A 25779-nucleotide genomic window follows, 5' to 3' on the forward strand; every position below is an offset into this window, starting at 1 on the left:
TCACACATCAAAGGGCGGGGAGGAGTAAGACCACTAAGTGCACATTGCTTCTGATATTCATTGGGTTCTAGTCAGGCACTACAGCTTCAGCTCTGTGAGGTTTCAGAGAGGAATATACTCCAACTTTGGGGTAAATCTGCCGAATCAGAAGAAGAGTGTTGGATACCTGTATATGGATCACAGGTTTCAGAGTAGCAGCCGTGTTAGTCTGTATTCGCAAAAAGAAAAGGAGTACTTGTGGCACCTTAGAGACTAACAAATTTATTAGAGCATAAGCTTTCGTGAGCTACAGCTCACTTCATCGGATGCATTTGGTGGAAAAAACAGAGGAGAGATTTATATACACACACACAGAGAACATGAAACAATGGGTTTATCATACACACTGTAAGGAGAGTGATCACTTAAGATAAGCCATCACCAACAGCAGGGGGGGGAAGGAGGAAAACCTTTCATGGTGACAAGCAGGTAGGCTAATTCCAGCAGTTAACAAGAATATCAGAGGAACAGTGGGGGGTGGGGTGGGAGGGAGAAATACCATGGGGAAATAGTTTTACTTTAAAAAGCTTCAAAAACAGACTCCAACGAGAGACTGCTGAATTGCAATTAATTTGCAAACTGGATACAATTAACTTAGGCTTGAATAGAGACTGGGAATGGATGAGTCATTACACAAAGTAAAACTATTTCCCCATGGTATTTCTCCCTCCCACCCCACCCCCCACTGTTCCTCTGATATTCTTGTTAACTGCTGGAATTAGCCTACCTGCTTGTCACCATGAAAGGTTTTCCTCCTTCCCCCCCCTGCTGTTGGTGATGGCTTATCTTAAGTGATCACTCTCCTTACAGTGTGTATGATAAACCCATTGTTTCATGTTCTCTGTGTGTGTGTATATAAATCTCTCCTCTGTTTTTTCCACCAAATGCATCCGATGAAGTGAGCTGTAGCTCACGAAAGCTTATGCTCTAATAAATTTGTTAGTCTCTAAGGTGCCACAAGTACTCCTTTTCTTTTTGTATATGGATCGTGTAGCTCTAAGTGTGTTTACCTTTTGCTGGTGCTGGTTGCAGTAGCTAGTAACAGGGCCAAGAGATTCAAGCCTGGATCCTGGCAGATGTTGGGCACTTCTTGTGAGAGAGGCTTAGACCCTTCGATTCCCCTAAAGCCAGTGGAAATGGAGGACACAAAGCTCTCTTTGTTTGTACTGGGGAAAGGAGTGGCTCTCTGCTTCATGTCGGCCACTGGTATGTAGGAGACACTGAACACTACTTCCGTGTTTGTCTCTTTGGTAGAGAATGCCAAAGGAGAGACGCTGGAGTTGTTCCATTCTGTTCATGGCTGGCTAATGATCTTGTATGAAAGAGACTGTCGCCGGCGCTTTGCTCCTGAGGACCACTGGTTGCGGAAGTGAGTGCTAGATCCCTGTACTGGGTCGTGTACAATTGTATGGCTTTCTCATCACAACAGATCTTCTCATGACCATTTTGGACTCTGACGCTTTGTTAGACATGGAACTTCTTTACTGTTCCTCCCTGCCAGCCCCAGACCAGGGTTGTTCCCTACACTCCATTTGCCTTGTTTAATTTAAAGTCCCTGGTGAGGAAGCTTCCCTCTCTTCATAGAGCGATTATTCTCAGTATCATTTGTACAGGGTACAAATTTCTAAAGCACCAAGTCCCATTTTCAGAAGAGATTTAAGCTCCTAAATCTCTTAGGTGCTTTTAAGAATGTTACTCCCACTGATTTTGCCAAGCCCTGTTTACTCTGTGTTTTTCTCAGGGAGCTCTGAATACATGTCTTGCTTTTTTAAGGGACCTCAAACCCAGTGTGCTCTTCCAAGAGCTGGACAAAGACAAGAAGCGAGCTCAGCTGCTCTTGCAGTACATCCCGCATGTCATCCCCCACAAGAACGTGAGTGAGACCTGGGCAGGAGGGCTTTGCGTGCTGTATGCCAGGAGAATGGCTGCCCTGCTACTGCCCATCCTATGGGTGAATGAAAGGGACTTGAGTCTCCAGGGTTTTCCAGTGCTGAATTCACACCCCAAAAGCCCATTTAAAAATACAGGGGATACAGCTTATTAGCAGTCCCTCATTTCCCAGCAAAAAGTTGCTAATAACCAAAAGTTGGCCATAGGCAAAAGGCCCAGGCCTGAGACAGCAGTGTAAGGCAGCCCGTGGCCAGGGACTGGCTGCCCAAAAGGAGGTAATGCAGGAGTCCCAGTGCTGCATAGTGGGAGGGGAGGGCAGGGCTGCAGCCTGGATGCCGGGGCTCTCCATGGGGAGTGAAGGTGCAGGGGGGCCTATAGGGCTGTACTGTATTTCATTGAAGAATATGATCATAGAATATCAGGGGTGGAAGGGACCTCAGGAGATCATCTAGTCCAACCTCCTGCTCAAAGCAGGACCAATCCCCAATATCTGCCCCAGATCCCTAAATGGCCCCTTCAAGGATTGAACTCACAACCCTGCGTTTACCAGGCCAATGCTCAAACCACTGAGCTAATTTCTTCCTGCACACTCTGTGCTGCTCCCTACCCTGGTTCTGGGAGCCCAAGCTTGGCACATCCCAGTGCTTCTTTCTCTGGATTTACGCACACAAGCCTGCCCGTGGACGGGGTTCTTTACAGGAGTGGGGGCTCTGGGATGTGCCAGGGTGAGCAGCAAGTGTAACTTTCACGAGGTGCAGTGCGGAGATTTATGACCCTGGTGCTATTGGTCTCTCTTGGATTTTTTTTTTTTTTTTTTTTTTTTTTTTTAGAGGGTTCTTCTTTTCCGAAACATGGTGACAAAGGAGAAGGAGAAGCTTGGGCTGGTTGAAACCAGCTCTGCATCACCTCACGTCACACACATAACTATCCGCCGCTCACGCATGCTGGAGGTGAGTGGCTCGGCCCTCAGAAGCAAACCTACCAGCCAGGAACCTGGTTTTGTTGGTGACTGTATTGTGAATGTGTGGTTCAGTGCTTGCCCTGGTCTTGATCTAGGTACCTCTGTGGGGCCCTTGCCATAGTATCTGTGCATGTTTAACAATAGAAATAGCAACAGTGTCTTTCTTTTTGTTCTTTGCCAGCCTGCAGGAGCATTTTGAGTGTGTGTTTGTTTTGTGTCGGCCTGTGTTTGAAGGGAAAGCTAAGGCCAAGGAATGAGTTGGTATCCAGTTCTGAACGCAGTCAGGTTCCTGATCATTCTTGTGGCTGTGAGTTCCACTGCCTAGGCCCCTCTCCTGGGAAGTTCTGTTTTGTGCACTCGTGAGCCTCCTACTGTAACGGTCGGGGATGGGCGTGAGCGTGGAGCTCATTCTAGATGTTAAGAGCTGCAGTAACTGAGTGTGGAGATTCCTGAATGCGTAGGTCAGGTCTGGGCCTGATAGAGCACCACTTTCTGGCCAGTTGCCGATGGGAGTGGACATATTTTGCCACCTTGGGTATCAAGTAGTAGTGGGGAGTCCCAATGCCACAGGCTGACATAGCAATGCAAGGAAAGATGCTGGGGTGAGGAGGCGAGTTCTTCAAAGTGCTTCCTTTGTCCTCTCAGCAGCATCTCAAACTTGCCTGGGTTCGCTTAGCCAGCTGCTCTTCATCTGATGAGGCTAGGCTCTGGGCTGACTGGGAAATGGTGCTGTATGTGTTTGATAGGATGGAATCTGGTGCTGAGCGTCCTGTTCCTTACCAGGCTGAAGTTAGTTATTACTTAACTAATAAGTACCTCAGAATATCCAACCACGGCTGAAACATGAGCTCAGGCCCAGGCTGTGCTGAGTCCCCGGACACATGCTTTGTACAACTTGCAGAAGCCGACAGGATTGAAAGGTGGAATCAGCATTGTTTATGCTCATTTCCATTTAAAACAAATTAGGGCTCATTCTCTTTGCTGTCATGTACGCATCTTATTTAGAAAGCTCCTTCAGGCATCTAAAACTCTTCCTTCCCTAGTGGAGACTGTTTTTCCATTAAACTGTAACAAACTGTGAAAGTTTCCCTTTTATGCCTTGATCAGACCCTGGGATTTGACAGCCATCTGTGTTCTATACACACATTGCTCCTTTGCTGAGTGATCCAGTGTATGTTGACATGTTTGCAGCTAGATGTCCAACTCTGATTGCTATTAGAGAGAAAACATGCCTGCTTAGTCATGCAGCTGCATATACCGCCTGTGGAGCATGGGGGTCAGCAGAAACGTGTTAGATTCTGGCGGGGTGAGGAGAGGCATCTCTTGCTTTCACCTGCAGTAACAGACTGAGCACTCTGCTCAGGATCTCCTCATCCAACAATTTTTTTTTTCACCAATTTCAATTGTGATTTTCTCACATATTTATTACTGACTTAGTTGTGTCCCCACATTTATCTCACCTGCATCAGGGTCCATGTTTTCATGTAGTGGAACAGAGGTCTGGAGGGAGGGGCCCAGGGCATGCATACCAGACCAGTCGGTCCCACTCAGTTGCTTTGGTTCCTTACTTCATGCTCCCTTGAATTCACATTTGTGCTAGAATCTCACTAACTGTAGGATTTGCTATTTTCTCTAAGGCACAAGTCTCTTATTTGTCTATTAGTGAGCACATGAACAATATAATAACGTGTAATTGATGCTGTGCTACACTAAAAAACCCCTCTGCATTTGTCTAGCAAGAGTTTTAGCATAGCTGCTGAGTAATCATTTCAATTCTCTTGTCTCCGGCCTTTATTCCTGTGTCCCTTTACCCTCTTGTTGCCTCTATAGGTAACTAGTGTGTGGTGTGTAAAGCTCTAATTGTATATATACACCATAATATACTAATTGTGATGGTTTCCCTTTCCACACAACAGCACAATGAGTTTTCCCATCTCTAAAATGCTGCTTCAAAGAGAAGGCAGATTTCTTCCCAGGAATCCTGGATGTGGTGCCTTCCAATCTTTGTATGAAACAATATGTTCAGGAAACTTAGCATGTTGCTATCTGTTCTGACCCCCAAATCCGTGGAATTAACACAAGAGTTTGCCACTGTCTTTGTGGATGTGAACTCCCACATAACATGCCGGTATACCATTTATATCCCAGTGCACACACCTGTCAGTGTTGTATGTTTGTGAAGACATTTGTGTGTCCTTCTGCATGGCTAATGTGTGGCAATTCTCACCTGGGCAGGATGGATACGAACAACTAAGGCCATTGTCCCAGAACCTCATGAAGGGAGTTATCCGAGTGAAGTTTGTGAATGACCTGGGTGTCGATGAGGCTGGTATTGATCAAGATGGTGTTTTCAAAGAGTTCTTGGAGGAGATCATAAAGAAGGTGTTTGATCCTGCACTCAACCTCTTTAAGGTACTGATGCTGAGCTGTAGAAATAGGCTCTCTCTGCCCCCCAGTCTGAAATGATCGGTGAAAACTGGCTCTGGTTGCTCACAATATTGATGTCTTGTCTTATCATTGTGTTTGTGTAGACGACCAGTGGCGACGAGAGGCTGTATCCATCCCCGACATCCTACATCCACGAGAACTATCTCCAGCTCTTTGAGTTTGTGGGCAAAATGCTCGGGAAGGCTGTGTATGAGGTAAGCCAGAGGAGGCCGGCACGTAGATGTCTCCTGCTTTGGTGTAGCATTGCTCGCACACTTCTCATCACAGCCCTGGGGATGTGCAGGCAAACTGCAGATGTTGTGTTCTGTGGGTGTGCTCCAGCAGGGTGAGGAGGGCAGAATGGCCTAAAGGAATGACGTATAAGAGTAATGCGTCTTGCAATAGTCCTGTTGGGCTGGGACTCTCAAAGGGAATTAGGTGCCCAAATCCTGTGGACATTCAGCTTCCTTGGCCTCCTCTGAAAATGCCAGCTTTGATGGCCTTGCTTCATGCAGTTCAGAGCCAGAGGAAACCAGGAGATCTGACCTCCCATATATCTCAGGCCATTGGATTCCACCCAGGTACCTGTAGATTGAGCCCAGTGACTTTAGTTAAACCAAGGCATTTTAGTCTTCAAGGGACTCTGAACTGTTGTGTGCCACAGGCAGAGATCAGGGGAGACGGGTGCCATCAGTGCCTGAGGCCCCTGCAATGGCAATGGAGTGAGTAGGTGAAATATGCCTAAATATCTAACTGAAAAATTAACTCTGTAGCTACAAAACATAAAAGAAATTGCCAGAGTCAGAGTACGTGGGCTCCCTCTGCTACCACCGTTGCTGCTGCTGGGGGATCCACTGCTGAGTAATAGTAACATGGCATTGCTTTCCAAAGGCAGCACAGACCATGGTGTTTGCCAGCTGGCAAAGGATGGAGCCATGAGGGAAACAAATTTTTGCTTTCTAACTGCCAAAAGCGAGTGTGTTTTATAGTTAAAGTGAAAGCCAAGAGGTGGAATTGAAGAGACAACTTGAGCTAAATATAAGGAGAATGAATCATCTCCCAAAAGAAGTGGTGGAAGCACCTAAATGGCATGGGACTAGATGGGAGGTAATCGTTGGGCGCTGAGGGAAGGGTTAGATGATTGGTGTAAGTCACTTCTAATGTCTGCAGTTCTCGAAGAACGCTTAGCCATGACCCTGTCTCGCTCCTCTGCATGTGCACTGCTCTGGCACTAATCATTTCTGTGCATGGTGAGGTGGCAACGGCTCAAGCCATTGCATTAATGCCAACGCATTCATTGTAGTCATCCATTATCTCCATACCCACAGTGCCCTCTCTTTGAACAGGATGGATTCGCGTTTTCCAGGAGCTCGTGGGTGTGGGGAGGAATAGGGTCCCAGGTATGTGCCATGGGGCTGGTAGTCTGTATCTGCTCTGTCACAGAGAAGTCCCCATAACCCGCTTGAGAAGTGGCTTCTGTGTGAGTAGAGCCTCTCTGAATCTGTATCCATGCTTGGAGTAGTATATCCAGGCCAGTGTTCAGAGCAAGGCAGTGGGAGTCAGGATTCCTGGGTTCTCTTCCCTTCTACACCAGTGACCCACTGGGTCACCATCAGCATGTTACTTCCCCGCTCACTTCCTGATCTTTAAAGTAGGGCAGTATTTGATGCTTATCACAAGGGGCTGTTGTTGAGGGTTCATTAATATTTTTAAAGTGCTTTGAGAACTTCCCATGCCAGGAGCTTATAGAAAGGCAGAACATGACCTTCCCCCCATGAGATGATGCTTCCAAATCCCAGAGATATCCCTTAGAGAAGGGGCTGCAAAGTAATGGGTCTCTTAAGAGGATGTGATCTGTTTGGGTGGCCAAGCTGTCCTTTGTGCCTCTATACAAGCCAGAAGCTTGCAGTTTGTCCTGTAGGACTGGCGGCTATATTGCACGTAGCTAGTGAAAGTGAGGTGTTCACATGTTCTCTCTCCTGTTAATTGCAGGGGATAGTGGTGGATGTTCCCTTTGCTTCCTTCTTCTTGAGTCAGCTGCTTGGACACCGTCACAGTAGCTTCTACAGCTCAGTGGACGAACTTCCCTCTCTGGACTCAGAGTTCTACAAAAACCTCACCTCGATTAAGGTTTGAGCAATTTGTTCCCTGCGTCCCCACTTCATTGTAACGTGCTGCTCAGAGGTCTAAATGATGATGCCAGCAGGGGTGGATGTAAACTTTTTGCCTGTCAGGTTAATTCCTAAAGCCCTTTTAAATGAGGTAGTGTGTCCTAATGGCTAGAGCCCTGGACTGGGACTTGGGAAGGCTGCATTCTGTTCCCGGTTCTGCCACAGCCTGCTGGGCAAGTCACAGCCTTGCTCTGTGCCTCAGTTTCCCCACCTGTAAACTGGGGATAATGAGTGACTTCCTTTGTAAAGCATATTGAGATCTGTGAATGAGCAGCACTGTATAGGAGCTGGGTATTAATAATGTCCACTTTGTTGCTTCTGTGTTGAGGAGAGGGATTCTCTGTCCGGCTGCTGTTAGAAATATTAGGCTTGCTGCATCTAGTAAATTCCCCCTTCCTGTGAGCCACTGCTCATGTTAGCTATGAAAATATTTGCGCTTGTAGGAGTGAACGTTGAGCCTAAAAGTAGGTGCCAGTGGAGGGTGTGGGATTTCTTGCTCCATGTAAAGCAGGGAAGGGAAGGTGCTCTAGTGATATAAACACAGGATTGGGAGCCAGGAATTCCTGCCTTCTAGTCCCAGCTCATACGCTGACGCCCTCTGTTACCTTGAGACAGTCACATATCCTCTCTGCCTCAGGGTAGAGCACCTGCGAGGATCCCTTACAGGGTGTGTAATCTGTAAGTGCTAAGCTGCTGTTCTCAGTGGTTGTGCACTGATCCCCGTTCATCCCCTCTGTCATTCCATTAGCGCTACGACGGAGATATCAGCGACTTGGGCTTAACGCTCTCTTATGACGAAGATGCAATGGGTCAGGTAGGCCATGCACGTCTTTGTGCTAGTTTCCCCTTCATATTTAGCCTCCTTTCTGCTCCTCTCTCTTTCTTTCTATTAATTTCCTCAGACCTGCTCAGAGTTACAAGCTGGCTTCTGTGCCCAGGCAGCCTGTTTCCTTGGTGATTGGGATAGGACATTTTAAGCCTTTTGTTGTAAATTTCTAGCAGTTCTCCTGTGTGAGTGACTCCAGCTCACCTGGTGTGTTCTGCCTGCCTGTCTGATGTTTCCAGGAAGAGGTTTCGATTGGAACCAGTTCTGGTGATCCATACACAACACTGTCCATTACTGTGGAAAAGCCTCTAGTGCCCCAAATAGAGGATTATGAATTCAAGCATTCCTCAGAGTGGGTCAGACTGGCTCCTGAGGAATTATGTTCTTATTTTCCTGATAGTGTCTTGTGCAAGACAGAGGAAAGAAACCCATGTGCAAGCTGACCTGCTTACAGAATACACTCTACATGGAATATTCTCAGTGTTTTCCCAAGAGGTGTTTGTGATGGTCTAGAATCAACCACTTTTTCCAAGTTTTGTTTGCATAGCTGCTTGATGACATGAGGTGCACTTTATTCTGTTATACTTCTCCTTTGGATTCTTACAGGCTGTTTCAGATCTGTAATGCAGATACTCCAAAGGGGTCGCTTTCAGTTGCTTCTAAATTTGTTAGCCTTGTCCTTTTATGGCTGAAATATAACAGGCTTGTTCCCAGTCTGAAAGTGAATTATTTTGGAAAGTGTGATCCAGAAGGATTCCCCCAGTTTGAAGAAACAATCGAGGAGAAAGAGCGACTTTTTCCTTTATATACTTTTTTTATTTAGCAAGTTTTTGGTGGAAAGTTGAAATTTGGCAGGGAGATGGTGGTCACTAGGTTGCATCCATGCCTTTTGGTGGCTTGTTGAAAGCTGGTTATAATATCAGTTGTTACAAGTTTCTGTTTTTTTTTAAATCACTTTGAACATGTGCACTGGATTTTGTAGTGCGGCTTCTTACTGGACTGCCAATGGTGCAGTGATGCTGCCCGCCGTGTTTAGCTTAGTAACATTCATTGACAATACTTTGCCTTTCCCTAAGATTAGTGAAGGGGAATGGAGAGGAAACAGGACTGCAAAGCAGCCTTGCTCCTTTGGTGTGAGAGAAGGTAGATGGGTGCATGCGGAAAGAGGTGGGCGCTGTTCCTTCCACCTGCTGTGGAAAGCTGTGCGTGGCAGGAGGCCTCTTGTGCCCGTTGCATAGTACAGAGCGCTCTGCTGCTGCCTAGCAAATATTTGAACATGACTGAATTTTTTAATTTGTTTTTTCTTATTTTAAAAAATAGGAAATGCCATACAAAATCCCTACAAAATGAACCTAAGGTTACAATGTAAAGTCAGAAACAACAAAGTTAAGGTTGCGTGCATAACCTTAATTCTGCCCCCGTGTTTGAGTGCATTATAGTAAAGTCTTGTTACATGATCTTTTACCATTTTTTTTTTTTCCATCAGACCCAGGCCTCATTCATTTTGCACGTTGGACAGAGAATGAGGCAGGATGTTTCATGAATCCATCTGGGGTCCTGAGCATCTTTGCCTCATTCTCTGCCATTGTGTGATGTGTTGTGAATGAGACTGGTGTCTGCTGGAAGAGGGGCGATGTTCTTGAAATTAAAGCCCTGTACTGGGAGCCAGGAGGATCTGGTTCTTTCCTTTTGCCACACTCCCTGTGTGACATTGAGCAAGACCCTTATTCACTCTCTACCTCCATTCCCCATCTGTAATATGGGGATAATACTTCCCTACCTCCCAGGGGTGTGGCCAGGATAAATTCTTTAGAGTATGTGAAGCTCCCAGATGCTATGGGGATGAGCCTAAAGAGAGAGGAATGTCCCTCTTTTGTCCTCTGCCTGGTGTGGGGTAAACCAGCCATCGGACCAGGCAGTGACTATGGAGGGTAAAAAATGCTGACCAGCCGCCGCCTTCATCAAACCCTTTCCATCCTGTGCCTTGCGGGCCCAATCCAAAGCCCACGGAACTTAATGGGAGTCTTTTTATTAACTTCCCTGGGCTTTGAAGCAGGGCCTGAATGAGAGGAGGGACCTGCAGAAAAATGTATGATCCTGGATTGGAAGGAGCCAGAATTAAGGTGGCCCATTTCCTGGCTTTTGATGGCTTCGCTTTTCACCTTAAGCTTCTCTTGACTGTGTTGTGTATGGGTTGCTCATGGTAGGTGGTAATGGAGGAGAGGTGACAAGCTAGCTCCACTGCAAATTCCCTACTGTTCGGTTGTATTGAACTGAAATGCTGAGTGGGAGTAGAAATGGGATGATTGTTTAACATTTAAATCCTAATGTTTTATTGTAAAAGTAGGTAATTATTTTATGGTAAGTCCCAGCTTGTGAAAGGCTTCTCTGTCCAGTGAAGTTTTCAGGCAGTAATTAGCAATATCATCATTTCTTCCCTCAGCTTGTTTGCCATGAACTTGTTCCTGGAGGGAAGACCATTCCTGTTACCAATGAAAATAAGTAAGTATGGCAATTAGATTTGTAAGGTCACCACTGTAAAATACTTCATTCTGATTCCTTGGGCTTGCATCTGGAATAGATTGAGATGGATTGGCGTAGAAAGAGCCCATAAATATCTTAATAGAATTTACTGGTTACACTTCATTGGCAGAAATTGTATTCAATTCGATTTGCAAAATAAGAATTGACAATTTACTTTTTGAAACAGCACTTCGGAGGTCAAAGGCACACAGTCTGTGATATTCATAGGGATTTAATGATGGTTATAGATACAGACAGATGGATTCAAAGCAATTCAGGCACACGGTCTTGAGCACAGAGGGCACAGATGCTCAAAGACACCTTGGAGCAGACAGATTCTCTCGGAATGATAGCATGTGGCAGTTGTATAAAACGCTGTTCTTCAGAAGATGCAGCGATGAATTCAAATGCAGTAGACAGTGGTGCTTAGACACAGGAAATCAGAAGAGACACTGAGCCCTGGAGCTATTTTCACAGATAACTATCTAAAGCTGGTTATCTCATATGTCAGCTGTGAAAGCCTAAAAACCAAGCTCCCCACCTCTTTTGTTCTCCAATCCCCATCCCCCTTCAGCAATTACATCTCTATTATGCAGATGCGTGTCTAAATTCGTAATCTGCGAGAGCTCTCTTTAACATCAAGTCAGGGCTGTGTCCAACCTGAAGACTCATCTGTCTCAGCTGCACTTTACAATTGCGTGTCCCCAATCTTTGTCTTCCTCTGAGATCAGACCAGTGAGTTCCCATTTGAAAGGAACATCTTTTTGCTTGTCAGAAGGCTGGTCAGGAAGAAAGTCAAAAGTCCCGTGTGTCAGTCTGCTCACTACACGCGTAATTTTGAACAAACACACAGAGGCAGCTAGGGAAAGAAAACTGGGGGGGGAAAATGCAATAATGGAGGCAATCCAGAATTGTTCTTGTCATAGTCTTTGAGTTAGCTTGGGTTAGAGATGTAGCCAGGTTAAGAGGGTTGGTGTCTAACATGGGCCGGGGAGGGAATGTAAGTAAAATAGCTGGCTGGATGGATATCTGCAGAGATTGTTTCAGAGTAGCAGCCGTGTTAGTCTGTATTCACAAAAAAGAAAAGGAGTACTTGTGGCACCTTAGAGACTAACAAATTTATTTGAGCATAAGCTTTCGTGATGCATCCGATGAAGTGAGCTGTAGCTCACGAAAGCTTATGCTCAAATAAATTTGTTAATCTCGAAGGTGCCACAAGTACTCCTTTTCTTTTTTGCAGAGATTGTGTTTCTGGTGGGTTCTGACAGTCCTTCAAACAGACCCCCCCTTTCACTAACTACTTCACCTCAGAAAATTCCTGTTTCAAGGTATTGCTAAATCTGGATCCCTTGGGCTCCAAATGAGGGTTCTCCAAAGCAGGCTATATTTGTCCTATGAGTCTCTTGTGGAATCTACAGTGCTTGTAGGAAAACTGTTTTTATGAAAAATAAATAAACCCAGTAGTTCTAAGGAGCTGTTTAACAGCAACTAGCTGATATATGGTGAGTGCTTTGACCATGTTTATATTGTAAGTGCTCAGGATTATTGGAAACCCTGTGACAGTGCTGAGAAGGGCTGTCAGACCCGACAGGATGGGGGAAAGCAGCTGCTGTAAGACCGTACAAATACCCTGCTTCTGCAGGGTATGCACGGACACCCAGATGAAACAATTTTGGGTGTCAGTCGTTTGGCTGAAAGAATTGTAGAGAGTTCTGCATCGAAGCTGCTGAGTTGGAAGAAGTCTCCATCTTTTTGTGCCTGCTCACCCATCGGAGTGAAATGTGCTCTGGGAACCTGGTGTACCACCCATTGAAGTCAGTGGTCATGAGTCTCTCCATCGACTTCAGTGAGCCCTGGATCAGGCCCCGCATTCCTTTTAAGCAGTGCATTGTAAACTAGAAAAGTGCCAGGCCAATTCTACTGTGGTGAGTGTTCTCAACTGCTTGTTGCCTCTGATTTCCCCCCTCCTTACCTTGGACAGAATCAGCTACATCCACCTCATGGCTCATTTTCGGATGCACACGCAGATAAAAAGTCAGACGGCTGCGCTCATTAGTGGCTTCAGGTCGATAATTAAGCCTGAATGGATTCGGATGTTTTCTGCACCTGAGTTACAGCGGCTCATATCTGGTGACAATGCTGAAATTGACCTAGAGGACTTAAAGTAAGTGAGTGATTCAGTCACCTGGTTTTACTATCCAACAGGCCAGTTATGCTGTTAGATAGCAATGTTATTCTGAGGTTTGGTGCATGGAAATTAACTCCATTCCAGCCTTTTATTAACTTCTTCAAATTAAAAGGTAAGGGACAAACTGGATGTCATTTCAGACGAGACTGGAGGAAGTACTAGCAAATAGAGCAAGGGAAGAGTCTTTCCCTGTAGCCAGTACAGGACCGTAGGATTAGAGGGACTTTCATTCTACCCTCTCCAAGGCTTTTGAAGACGTTTGCAATAAAGGGTGGATGTAGGTTTCAGGGAACATGAGCAATTCAAGCCCTTTTTGTGATTAAGCTGTGGATTTAAGCTCAGTCTAGAGCGCGATGCAGCCATTTGTTAAGCAGGAAGCTGTGAGCTATCTGGTGTAGTGATGTGTAAGCATGTTGCATTCTGTCCTTTCTCAGGAAACACACTGTGTACTATGGCGGCTTCCATGGGAGTCACAGGGTCATTATCTGGCTCTGGGACATCCTAGCCAATGACTTCAGCCCTGAGGAGAGAGCAATGTTTCTAAAGGTAAATGTCTCCTAGCTCTGCTCCTGTCGCCTTGCGGGGCAGGTGCTGGTCATCTTTCCATGATCATCTAGACAAGCAAAACGGCTCTTTGTGCTCATAAACCCCTTCCCCTGAAGCCTTGTCTACTCTACCGCGGTATGTCGACTTAAGTTATGCCACTCCAGTTATGTGAATAGAGATGCTCTCCCGTCGATTTTCCGTACTCTTCATTAGACCCCCTATATCGACACCCACTGCATCGATTGCAGGCCATCTACTGCTAAGTGTAGACACGGCCTGAATGGCAGAAAGAACAATGAAAGACCTGAGCCCTGGAGTTCTGACACCCTCCTCTTCCCCAAACTCCAGTGGAAGGAGGGTTCCTTTAAATGATTTTGTATTGCGGAGAGTATCCCTGCTTGGTTATCGCCACTTGTCTCAGGGGAGGAACGACTGATGAGGAGCCGCTGTAGCCTGCGGTGGGGAATAAATGCTGCAGACACCAACTCCCAGAGTAGCTTAAATGCAATTTATCATTAGAAAAGTCAGTCGAATGGTGCAGGGCAATGAGTGAACAGTTCCTTTAGAAGACATGTCTGGTTTTAGTTTCCAAGCCATGCTACTCTAACGATCAACGATTGCCAGTCTTTAATCAGGTCTGTTTTAGTTTGTTACCAGCTGCTCCCGGCCTCCGCTTCTGGGCTTTGCCTACCTCAAGCCTCCTTTCTCCATTCGTTGCGTGGAAGTCTCAGATGATCAGGTACGTGGCCAGAATGGATCTGAGCAGCGCTTCTCCAAGCTTTATGCATTGGAGATCCCCTCCTGAGGCCTTTTACAGAGCTCCTCCCATCCCTGCCCTGCTTCCACCCCTTCCCTGCAGCAACTAGAAAGCTCCAGTGCATAGAAAGTGTCCTTCAGACAGCATTCAGGAGACAAGATGAAAACATACTCACTCTAATGTGGTGCACTCAGCTCCCCCCAAGCCCTTTTGTGCCTGTGCCCCTGTAGCCTGCCTGCAGGTTAGTACCTCCCCTTGTGGTCTGCAGCCATGCTTGGTCACTTGACTTTGGTGCTCTCCTCCTGAGTCTTTGCTACTGTTGGGTTTTGTGTCCTCTGCAGGGTCAATCCCGGTTGAATTTTCACCAAGGAGAAGTTACCCCTTAGTGCTAGACGGGGCCTTGAGAGACAGGACTACTGGGTTCTGATTCTCTGTGCTTCCGCCACAGGCTTACTGTGTATTACCCTGTGTACCCTGCCTCAGTATCTCCACTTCTAAACCAGGATAATGCCTCCCTCCTTCATGCTGTGACTCACTGCACAATGCTCTGCCAGAGGTAACCTGCCTCTCCCTCTGTTCCCAGGACACGGGCGACACGCTGGGCAGCGTGCTAAGGGGCTTCTTCACCATACGCAAGAAAGAGCCAGGCGGCCGGCTCCCCACGTCTTCTACTTGTTTTAACCTGCTCAAGCTTCCCAACTACAGCAAGAAGAGCATCTTGCGAGAGAAGCTGCGCTATGCCATCAGCATGAACACAGGCTTTGAGCTCTCGTAGCTGCTTTGGCACCTGGGATCGGCTCCAAGAGCCGTTAGCTGACACCGGACACACGGCCCTTCGTGCAAAGCGGGTGGGTCGGCTCCAAGACAAATATATGCAAATGGTATTAGAGGTTCACAAGGAGAGCTCCGGGCTAGGCAGCTGTGGGATCTGCCTAGGCTCTCCTGCAGCACTAGGGAAGTGCTGAGTCTCATCCAATACACTTGTCATGTAAACTATTATTTAAAATCAAACCCAGGGAGAGCATTAAAGTAGCATTGAAAACCCCAGTCTGGATCCAGCAGACAGCGTGCTTGGGCCGTGATGTGGAGTCCAAGCTAGCTGCTGTCGTGCGGGAGGATTTTTTTTCCCCCTTTCCTAGGAGATGGCTTAACTCTTTCATTGGGTGGAGGCCATTCTAAATAAGGCGATGGTGGAAATGTTACTGAAGTACTAGTAGGCTAGCTGGCAGTCTGCTGCATTGACTGTGATGGTTTCCTTAGCCCCTTCTCTCCGGTAAAGCTTTGCAGTGATGACTTCCTGAGGTCCTGTGCACCAGGCAAGGCTGGCGTGCTCATCTTCCGTGAAAACAAACTGCTTGCCTGAGTTTAGAAGCAACAGCCAACACGGGCAGAAAAATAAACCCTCCACTCTCAAAGACCGTTTCAAAGTGCTGTAGAATAGGAGCTCAAAGAACAGACACAGAGGCTGGAATGCAGAGTCCAGTCGCACCTCTGCTGGCTCTTTGCCAATTCTGCGTGTTGGAGGAGAGGGAGGGACCACTTTCTGCTTTTAAGCAAATTAGAACATGGTTTAACTTTATTTTACTTTCATCTTACAAGTGACCAGGAAGCACAGTGGCACTTGTATAGTGTTCGACTCTGTCAGTGTCATTAAATGCATCTTCCATGTCCATCTTTAATGCTTGGAATGCATCAAGCTGCCAACAGCCCGTTTTAAAACGCTTCCGCTGGGAAGTTCACCTCTTGCTCAGAGATGTAAATTTCATATTTAAGTTTATCGTCTCTCTCCCTTATGGAGGTTTCTGCTTTAGCCCATTTGCAACCCAGACTTGGCCTCTCCAAAGCCCAGTGATGTTTGCTTGCCAGACTATTTATTTTTAATATTTTTGGCCTTATTTTATTAGCTTGTGCTCACCTGCTGCATTCAGCTTTTTAGTTGGTGATTTATGAAGAGTCTTTTTCGGGAGGGGGTGTGCGTGTGCGTGTGTGAGATTTCCACATGTTGGCCATTTCCACTTCTTTTCTAATGACAAAATATAGATACTGTCCTGTCATACCTCGATAGGCCTGCTGCTTTGCACCTGAGCCATTTTACAGCCAATGTGGATCCTGCCTCAGCTCAGCAGTTCTCCATGTTCCATCGAGAAAGGACGCTGCTTTCTCTCAGGTGTTCCCTGTGCTGCGTGGATTTCTGGAAAGCACAGTCTGCTCTAATGTTCAGGAACATAATTATTTTTATTTAACTTCTTCACTCTGCCTATTGCGACCCAGCTAATAAAAGGAGCTCGTGCTGAGGCTGCCGGCTTCCCCCCTCGCCTTCCTTTCCTCCTCTTAGCATTTGGGGGGGGAGGGGTTGTGGTTTTAACAAATCCTACTCTCTGCAATACCTAGACAGATCCAACGAAAGCATTGCTGTGCGCGTCACCCAGCAGCAGATGCTACAATGCAAGGCTACCTCATCTTCAGGATCTTTTCAATAGGTATGATGGCAGGGAATCCAAACCCAGGCGTGTTTTGCCTAGCACAAGTCTCGGCACCAGAATGGTCCCCAGGGTGTTGGACAGGTCCTCTGAATCCTTGGTGAGAGACAGAAAGTAGAAAGCATACCAGAAAATGCTCCCAGCCGGAACCCCTCAAACAAGAGCATCCGAATGCCCAACATGTTTTTGATCTCTCATTTTAATCGAGGTGAATTTCAAGGAAATAAGCCTTCTCTACTTGAGAACTATTGCTGGAAAATGCATCTCAAATCCTCCTATGTTAGGGACTTTTTTCTGTGTGAACTCTATTCTGTAGGAATGAACTGATCTATTAAAGAAGGAAGAAATGTCTACTAAGTTGAGTGAATACGGAGAACTTAGAGAGAGCAGTAAACACAGTTTTTGATTTTGTGTAAGTGATCGCTTAACACTTGTTAACCATCGTATAGACTGAAAGGCCATGACACTGACCTGTAACAGTTTATTGTAGCTTAAGATATGACGCAATGTCTTTTTTCTTAGATAAACACAGTGTCCAGTTAGATCACAAGCCTGAAATTGTTTATTAAACAACAAATCTCTGCTCCCCTTTAAGTTTTCTTTAAAGTTTGGAAATATTGCACTATACGAGACACTAAATCTATAATTTTGTAGCTAGTGTATCAATTGTGATTGTATAATAAACTACACACACCCTGATGGCTATATGGATAATAGCGTTTCTCATAAGTTACTGATTTCTGAATGACTTGGAGAGGCTCTATTACATTTGTATTGAGTAGAAGGCTATAAACATGTGGCGAGTCCTGCCCTGGATGTCTGTACTTTGCATGTATGTTCTGTGCGGGGAGGGAAAAGGGTTTTGCTATAGGAGATTGAGTTTATTTTTTCTATAGACAAGACTTGATGGTCCTGAGATCCTGGCACATCCCATGTGTCAAAAATGCAGAAAGATATTAAATAAACCTGATGTGTTGAATAATACCATTGGGGACTTTTCTTTCTTTGGTGGCAGACCTCTCTTGTGTCAGAGCAATGCTCCAGCAAATATCCTTCTCTGCTTGAGGCAAAGACAGATGTTTTATAGACATGGGCACACTTGCAGTGAGATCTGATGCTGGTGGAGGTTGTGGCGGCAAGAGAGAGAAAGCATAGAGTCAAGGCATTGACTCCATTTTTAAGACTGGGTCAGAGGCAGATGAATGCCCACAGTCACACAGGGAGTCTGGGGTTGCTGGGGCAGGTGACCCATTCAGATCCTGTGCAGGTAGACATGAATGGAACCAGAGTGTTTTCACAGGGCTTCAAGGTATGTAATTGTTCCCCCAACAGACTAATGAAGAGTTGCCTACAGCCTTCAAGGGGCTTCACGGTGCAGTGAACAACAGGGAATACTTGAAAGGTACCAGTTGCTTTTACACTGCCTAATTCCTCTTGCCTAGCTCTGAACAGCCTCGTTCTGAGAGAGAGAACAGCTGTGCCTACTTTCGTACTTTTCGTACATTTAACTATACTAGGTTTCAGAGTAGCAGCCGTGTTAGTCTGTATCTGCAAAAAGAAAAGGAGAACTTGTGGCACCTCAGAAACTAACAAATTTATTTGAGCTTTCGTGAGCTACAGCTCACTTCATCGGATGGTGTAGCTCACGAAAGCTTATGCTCAAATAAATTTGTTAGTCTCTAAGGTGCCACAAGTCCTCCTTTTCTGTAGTTTGATGTATAATTTTTTGGCCCGCTAGGTGGCAGTGTATGAAAGCTATATAGCTTTTCATTTATGGACCTTCCCAAGAGTCAGCAAGAGCTGTTCTAAGGCTCCTTTTCCGTTGCTCTTCACTGCCATAGTATGATACAGCACAAACCCCATTGCTAACTGCACTGCAGTCAGTCCTAAGCACTAAGCTAACCTAGCACACGGGAATACTTGCTCCTTTTCGGGGGTGAGGCAGGGCAGAAATTGGAAAGAAGGCCGAGTCTGTGTGCAAATGGTATTGTTTTGACATTATGGCATATGGCACAGTAAGAAATTTCAAAAAGGACACCCACAGCAGATGCTCCAGTAGCGTCAAAGGCAGAGAGCTGGCAAGAAACAGCCATGCCTTGAGCAAAACTATTGGTTGTCTGTCATTGCTGCGCAGGCCAGAGATCTGCGAACACCAGCACCAACCCATGCTGCGTTTCATGCCTCATCGGCCACAATAACACGTGTTGATAGTGTGCCTTATTTGACTAACTTACCTTTGACTCTGCTCTGGCCCTCGTCACTCCAATAGCTGGGCACTTCACAAACTATCGATCCCCATGTAACAGGGAAACTGAGGCGCAGAGGTGAAGTGACTTGCCTACGGTTACACAGTGAGTCTCTGGCAGTGCCAGGAATTGAACTGATCCCAGTGCCTCTGACTCTAACTCCACAGCTGCTGTGTACAACCATCCTTCCGCTCTTTAAAAAAAATCCCCAACCGCTTTATAAACTCATGACCCTCCAATGAAACAGCTGCTGGCTAACGTGGCCCAGCAGCACTTCAGCACAGGTTAGTACAGGCAGTGAAGAATACTGTAAGTAATTGAAATATCCAGAGGGACAGCGGTCAATGGAATGAATATCCACCGTGGATACTGGCCAAGACAGTGGGTTAATGCCTGGACTGTTACAAATAAGACCATTTGGATTTTTAATGACCACAAGCGGTAAAGAAAAGATCAGCAGCACAGCCGCCACTGTGCCTGGTCGTTTAGACAAATTCAGATAGGAAACCAGGCTAACTAACCACTGGAACAACTTCTCGAGGGCTTTGATGGAGTTTCCATCACTGGATATTTGTAAATGAAGATTGGATGTATTTTCTTTAGATGGTACGCTCTAGTTCAACCCCAGCTACTGGACTTCAAGCAGGAATCCACACAGGGAGGCCATAGGACTTCCCTGAATTACACAGGAAGTTGGACTCAATCACAGTGGTCCCTTCTGGCCTTAAAAATCTATGGACAGACCGTTTTATAAAATGTTCCCTGTCACTCAAAAGGGTAGAAGCCACACATCCCTATTCTAGCTCCCAAACACATACAAGATTAAATGGGCACCTCCCACATTGCTATACAAGTGCGTGTGTGCGGGGGGTGCGGTGACTAAAAGACCCCGGGATGTGGCCTCCATGGATCTACTCCTGTGAGTCCCAATCTTTTCTTGGGGAGGGGTGGGGAGCAGGGGGGCTTGGACTTTGGGCAGTGTCCAGGGGGCCCCCATGTGCTGTGACTACTTTTTCCTCTCTTTCTTTGCGCCCCACCCCCATTTTTGCTTCCTGTTCCCTTCCTGTTGCTCCCCTCACTCCCTGGCAGGCTACATGCTGCTTGGCATTGGGGCATCAATTGTTGGCTCAGGGACGTGCTCTCAGAGCTGAGCTTTGCTGGGGAAGCGGATGCACGAGGCATGGCCCAGCAACCTACTCCCTGCGCTGGTAGCCCCGGGTGCGAGAGTTGCTGCCATGACTGCATTCCAGCTAGCGTGGGTCAAAAAGCACAATTTCCATGCTGTGAAATTCCAACACTTCATAACGTTATTTTGTCCCACACTGGGACACAAAATCCAAACTTTGAAATTTCCAACAGAAATTGAGTTTTGAAAATATCGAAAGGACTTTGTTAGAGTGCTGTATTTTAATGTTTTGACTTTTATCTGTATATTATCTGCCTTATAAAATCAAAACACCACAGTGCTTGGACCGAGTCTAAAGGAAATGTTTCAATTATATTTTATCAACAAAAGGGACAAGCTGTACATTTGCCATGAAATATTTCCATTTTATGGAATCAGCATATTGTTCAGTTGGAAAATTTTCAACCAACTGTAGTTCCAGTTGCCCCATTAGGGCGTTCCTGCCATGGGGGCAGGGAGGGAAGGCAAGTTGCAAAGAGCTATCCAGATTAGCATCTGTGCAGTGGGGAGTGAAGGTGGATCCAGGGTGATGCAGCTTTCCCCTCCCCATACACTGCTAGTCTCTTCTGTCCTGAGCCTCCCATGGACTAGTCTGATGCTCCCGCTTAGCCCATAGATCAGTAATCCCCATGCCATTTTGCTTAGCCTAATTTTTCAGTATGCCGGTGGGTCTCATGGGATAGACTTACTCTGCTGTGTTTGTATTTTCCTTGCTGCCTATAGTGCTCAGCCCGTTGTACTGAATGACAGCCAAACGTGAACTCAAAATATGAAGTTGATTAGGAGGCATTTAAAGTTAAGGTGGCTCTGTAGTATCCAGCCTAGAGCTTGGTTATTTTGTCCTATGTGGCCCCATCATGTGTCTCTCAGCTTCCTCATTGCTCTTCTTGGCCAGCTCCTTGCTGCATTGAAGAGTTGAAGCCGAGCCATGTATTCCCCTGCAACTTAATTTTAGGTTTGCCCACTTTGTCCAGGAATGTAATTATGACTTTTGAATTACATTAGCAGCTTGCACAGAGTAATTAATTAGTCAGATTTATAAGGTGCTTGGTTCATAATGATATATGGCCCTGCTTGGGTAAGTGGCACCTCAAATTGGCTGTAAAAATCTTATTTCTAAGGTCAAGTTTTTACTGCAGGGGATTTATAAAGCTATGAGCCTTTGTACTTATGAGCTATTTGTACTTAGGTTAGCTCAGCTACCATTGAATGTCTGCACACATTCAGCTATTGCCTACAGCAGCAGCCAGATACCTGTTACGGACAGACACAAGGTGTGTTGGCTTTGAGCTAGTTTTGCATGAATGATTTGGTCTGGGCCATCACCTCAAATCAATGAGGTCCAGGAAGAGAGGTCGGAATACTTTTGGTTTCCTTCCTGGTTGACTGTGCTAGTGCAGGAGAAGCCAAGCAGCAAAGGATGTTAGCTCTTCCTTCTGTTCATCACTACAATTATTCCATCCAGCAGAGAACCTTTACAACAGCTGCGACATGCCTAAGCTAAAATCCCCAACTGCTACTGCTCTGTTCTAGGCATTTCATGGCTTCCTCTTCCCAAGGTAGAGGAACAAAAACCCCAAACAGGGTTGTGTGTCCTTCCATGCTAGGTTGTGGCTTTGTCTGAACAATAAAACATTGCATAGGTGGGTGGCCTGAGCCCTTGCTCGCTGGCCCCAGTGCTAGTCTTGCAACTCTATCTGCTGCTCTGGGAGTCTATGCTAAGCCAGGCCATGTGAGGTGCTATGCATGTAGGTGGATCTCTTCCCACCAGGTTGCTGCCGACCTGCTGGTGCTGCTGGTAGTGCGTGTTCCTTTGCTGGAAGCAAGTTGGGATGAAGGTGCATTTGTTTTACTTTCATTTGGCTGAGTGGGGTGTTGCCCCCAATGGCAAGACTACCCAGGCTTTGGAGCACTGTTGGTGTGAGGCACCCAAGACTCATGTGCCGGGAGCAGGGACTTACACGGGATCCCAGCAGCAAAAAATGATTCCAGGTAAGTAACTCACTCTGCTTGTCCAGAACACACACTGTTAAGGTGAGACTTGAGAGGCTTGTTTTGGATGCAAGTGGGGCTCAGATCTCTGGTAGCATACTTCTCTTTCTGCTCTGCACCTCTCAGAGGGAACAGTGACTTGGATAAACTTACATACGACTTGGCAAAATGAATGTTTTGTGTTGTTTCTGCAAGAGCAGCAGTCGGCTTTGCTGCTTACATCTTGTGGAGGTAATAGAAGCAGTTGAGTTATAGTTAAACTTATTTAATTTTACAGCTCCTACAGTGTCCAACAGATGTACAAGTGTCTGATCCAATCATGCAGCAAGAGATTTTGGGGGCAAGCCTTCCAGTTTTGTCAGTATGGCAGCGCAAAGAAGCCATAAATTTTACAAACAAGAATAAACGATCCTTAGCAACATATGTCTACGCTGACAGTTCCAAGGTAATCATAAATAAAGAAACCCTGCTAGGCAACAGTGTATCTCGGCTCTGCAGACGGTCAGTGTGGGCCAAGCATCTGCTATCCTCCTCCTTAATCCTATCACATTAATGAGGTGTAGGAATGAGCCTGCCTCCCATCTGTGTATGGGCTGCATGGGGACAGAGGGCTTTGAAAACAATCTTGACCTAAATCAGGGTGCAGTGGCTTTAAAACCCTTCCATTTCCTTTTTAATGAGCTAAATCCATTCCCCACAGAACTGGCCCTTGGTAAGCCTCCATTCTTTTAGTGTAAGCTCCTCCCTAACTACTTAGCAGATGCCAATTCACCCAAGCTGGAGGTTGTCCCTGCCTGAGATAAGTGCAAAGACCCTCCTAGCAGCTCTCACTTCTGGGAGAGTTAATGCTCTCAGCTCACCCCTACTGATAACATGCATGGCAGAGTGGGTCTGGCCTGTATTGGAGGCAGGGCCGGGGGAGCATTGTGCCTGGCTAAATCCATTCAGAGGGCTTGATCAAAAGCCCATCAATCCTTCCACTGCTTTCAGTGGGCACTGGATCAGATCCTTGGGCTGTTGGATCTTTTAGATAAATAGCAGTGGCTTCCAGCAAAATATTTTTTTGTAATAATCTACTTCAGCTATGGGGCACTGACCAGAGCCCTTAGTCAGCCAAATGCCTTTGGGGGTGAGGGTGGGGATAATACACCTTGCCAGGTATGCTACAAGGGACTAACTGTGGCCTTCATCCAGCTGCTGTCCCCTAAACAAAGATTTGGAAGCTAGTGTGGCTCTCAGCCACTCCTTCCCCAAGGAGTCGGACTTGTGCATTCAGCACTAAATTCAGGTCTAGGCTAATCAGGGGCACTTATATTTAAACAACAGAGCTTGGCCCAGACAGCAGGCTCCCTCTGCTCCACCTATATAAAAACAACTTAGGCAGAATATGTTAAGAGAGGAAAACATGTAGAAGTTATTTGAATTGGCACTAATACATGTAATCTGCACCTCTTGTTAAACTGTAAAAGCTATATTCATTTCTCTCTGCAATCAAAATGCTAGCTTTGGTCCAGAGATGCTGGAGAAAGACTCTTTCCCCAGCTGGGGGCGGGGGGAATGCCATAAATCCATCCTGGAGCTGATTTATTTAGCATTCATGAAGAATTTATTATTCAAAGAATTTTATTCAATTAAACTTGAAAAGCCTCTGGATTCTTAAAGGTTCAACAGTGATAACTGAGACAGAGCTCTCATAAAACTCAATGGCCTGCCTGAAGCCGGCATTGAGAAAATGCCTGATGTGACATTGCAGCTGAACGCATGGTCTAAGGCAGGAGCGTTTGTCATCAGGATGCGTTGCAGGCTAAGGTTTAGAAAATTACACTGTGAAAAATGTGCATTAACAATAGCTATGAAATATCAGTTAAAGAAAGTTGAATAATGACCCAGCACTACATTAGTTGGTGGGTATTCTTCATCTTGACCCTGCTCTAATTAAAAAGTTAACACAAATGCAAGACAGGTTTTTTTATAGGTAGTTTAAGATGGTTTCCAATTAAATACTGAACTGTAAAAGTGGCCTGACATAAGGACAAATCCCCTCCCACAGAGCTGGGGCAATTATAACTATTCAATTCCTTGAGCTATTTGTATAGAACAATCATCCTACAGAGATTAGATGTTTTCTTTACGGATCTAAATTTTTGAAGTCTTTTGTTTGTAACAACCTTGGATGTTTGCGCCTTTCAAGAAATGCTCTTACAAATCATATCCATGCAGTAGAAGGATTGGAATTGCATGTATAAACCTTAATGGACACCCAGTTTCATAAAACATGTTTACCAAGGGGTTTACCCATTAATTAGCTGTATTGTGCTGTTTTCCTAGTCTTCAAGGCATCAGCCCAGCTGGAAAAGCTTTCTGACAGCTATTCTGAGAACCTTGCATTTCAGTTAGCCAACGTCTTTAGTTCACCTGAAGATGCTTCAGGCTTTTCTATCACGTGCTTAGGTGATTCCTTTTCTCATTTCATTTTTAAACATCTTATCAAAGTCAGGTAAAAAGGAAATTATGCTACAGCCTTTGTTTCCAGGTAAAGGAATGGTCAGTTAAAAATGCCACAGCAGACTAGGATATGTCTTTCAGATGAGAGGTAAAATAAATGTATATTTAAGTACCTTGAGCAGGCTCCCTGTCCAAGGAACGACTGCCTTCATGTGTAAGCACTGTGCATTCTTTAGTTCACCCTGCCAAAGCTTTTAGGCCTCCGTCCTGAAAATACTTAGCATGTGCTTAACTTTACTAGTGTGAACAGCCCCACTGAAATCAGTGGGGCTGCTCATAATAGTAAGTTAAACATGTGCACAGATGTTTGTGGGAATGGGGCCTTAGTTGGGAATAAGCTGTCTGTTTTTGGATGTCATCCTGCCATCTTCAGTAAGTTAAGACTCAGACTGACTACAAAGCTAGTCTTGCCTACATTTGAACTGCAGGACTTGGCCCTTAGTTCTGTTTAATCTCTTTTCCTTGCCCAAACCCATTCATAGCTGTGGAGGGACTGGAGTTGTCAGAAGCAAGTGATTCGTCACAGATGCATTAGGGCAGGCAAAGAGTGCCAGACGGTTCTTAGCACTTTCCTGTAAATCTACAAAGTGCTTCCTCCAGCTCCAGCCAGAACTGATGGATTTAAGGCAACTTAAAAGGGAAAAAGCAGGCAGGGGTTGGTAGTAAAGTGAGACAGTTTAAAGCTCTTTGGTGTAAGTAAATCATATTTATTTTTCAGAGCTTCTGGACTGGGCTCCTGAATCTGTGCACGCTTCCTGTTTGTGTTAAGTACTCTAAACCTTTACAAGCAGATAAATGCTTTTTCTCTCTTCCTTTCATCAGAGAGCTTTCAATCACACCTGCCACTGCTCTGAGCATTCAACTGTGTTTGTAAAGATGGTATTGTTTTTCTGAAGCTTTTGAAGCCTCCTAGCTCACAACCTAGCCTGAGTCAAACACAATGTGAAGCAGTTTCAAAAACAATTCAGAATCTGACACTTTGATCTGGAAGCTAGCTCAAAGATGGTGAGTTTTACAGAAGGGCTGCATGTTTTCTACAGTG

At 45.7% G+C, this 25779-nt stretch overlaps 1 protein-coding gene and 1 long non-coding RNA gene across 10 annotated transcripts in view; both read left to right on the plus strand.

The window, feature by feature from the left end:
• Positions 1-17792, plus strand: part of UBE3B (ubiquitin protein ligase E3B) — a 35651-nt gene extending 17859 nt beyond the window's left edge. For 8 of the 9 annotated variants that reach the window (XM_043498273.1, XM_043498278.1, XM_043498276.1 and 5 more), the window contains 12 exons: positions 1294-1408; positions 1813-1912; positions 2760-2879; positions 5126-5302; positions 5422-5532; positions 7310-7447; positions 8237-8302; positions 10758-10816; positions 12819-13001; positions 13460-13571; positions 14218-14310; positions 14912-17792. In XM_043498273.1, the coding sequence (XP_043354208.1) occupies positions 1294-1408; positions 1813-1912; positions 2760-2879; positions 5126-5302; positions 5422-5532; positions 7310-7447; positions 8237-8302; positions 10758-10816; positions 12819-13001; positions 13460-13571; positions 14218-14310; positions 14912-15103 (1466 nt within the window). In that variant the 3' untranslated portion in view covers positions 15104-17792. The remainder of the gene's footprint in view (positions 1-1293; positions 1409-1812; positions 1913-2759; positions 2880-5125; positions 5303-5421; positions 5533-7309; positions 7448-8236; positions 8303-10757; positions 10817-12818; positions 13002-13459; positions 13572-14217; positions 14311-14911) is intronic. The other variant, XM_043498279.1, reaches the window with a different exon arrangement.
• Positions 17793-18465: 673 nt separating this feature from the next.
• LOC122456828 lies at positions 18466-25695 on the plus strand. Its single transcript, XR_006275917.1, has 3 exons — positions 18466-22232; positions 22510-22677; positions 25560-25695. It is a non-coding gene; the product is annotated as an uncharacterized LOC122456828 (long non-coding RNA).
• Positions 25696-25779: the final 84 nt, after the last annotated feature.

This window comes from Dermochelys coriacea, chromosome 15, assembly GCF_009764565.3.
Source record: "Dermochelys coriacea isolate rDerCor1 chromosome 15, rDerCor1.pri.v4, whole genome shotgun sequence".
NCBI lineage: Eukaryota > Metazoa > Chordata > Testudines > Dermochelyidae > Dermochelys > Dermochelys coriacea.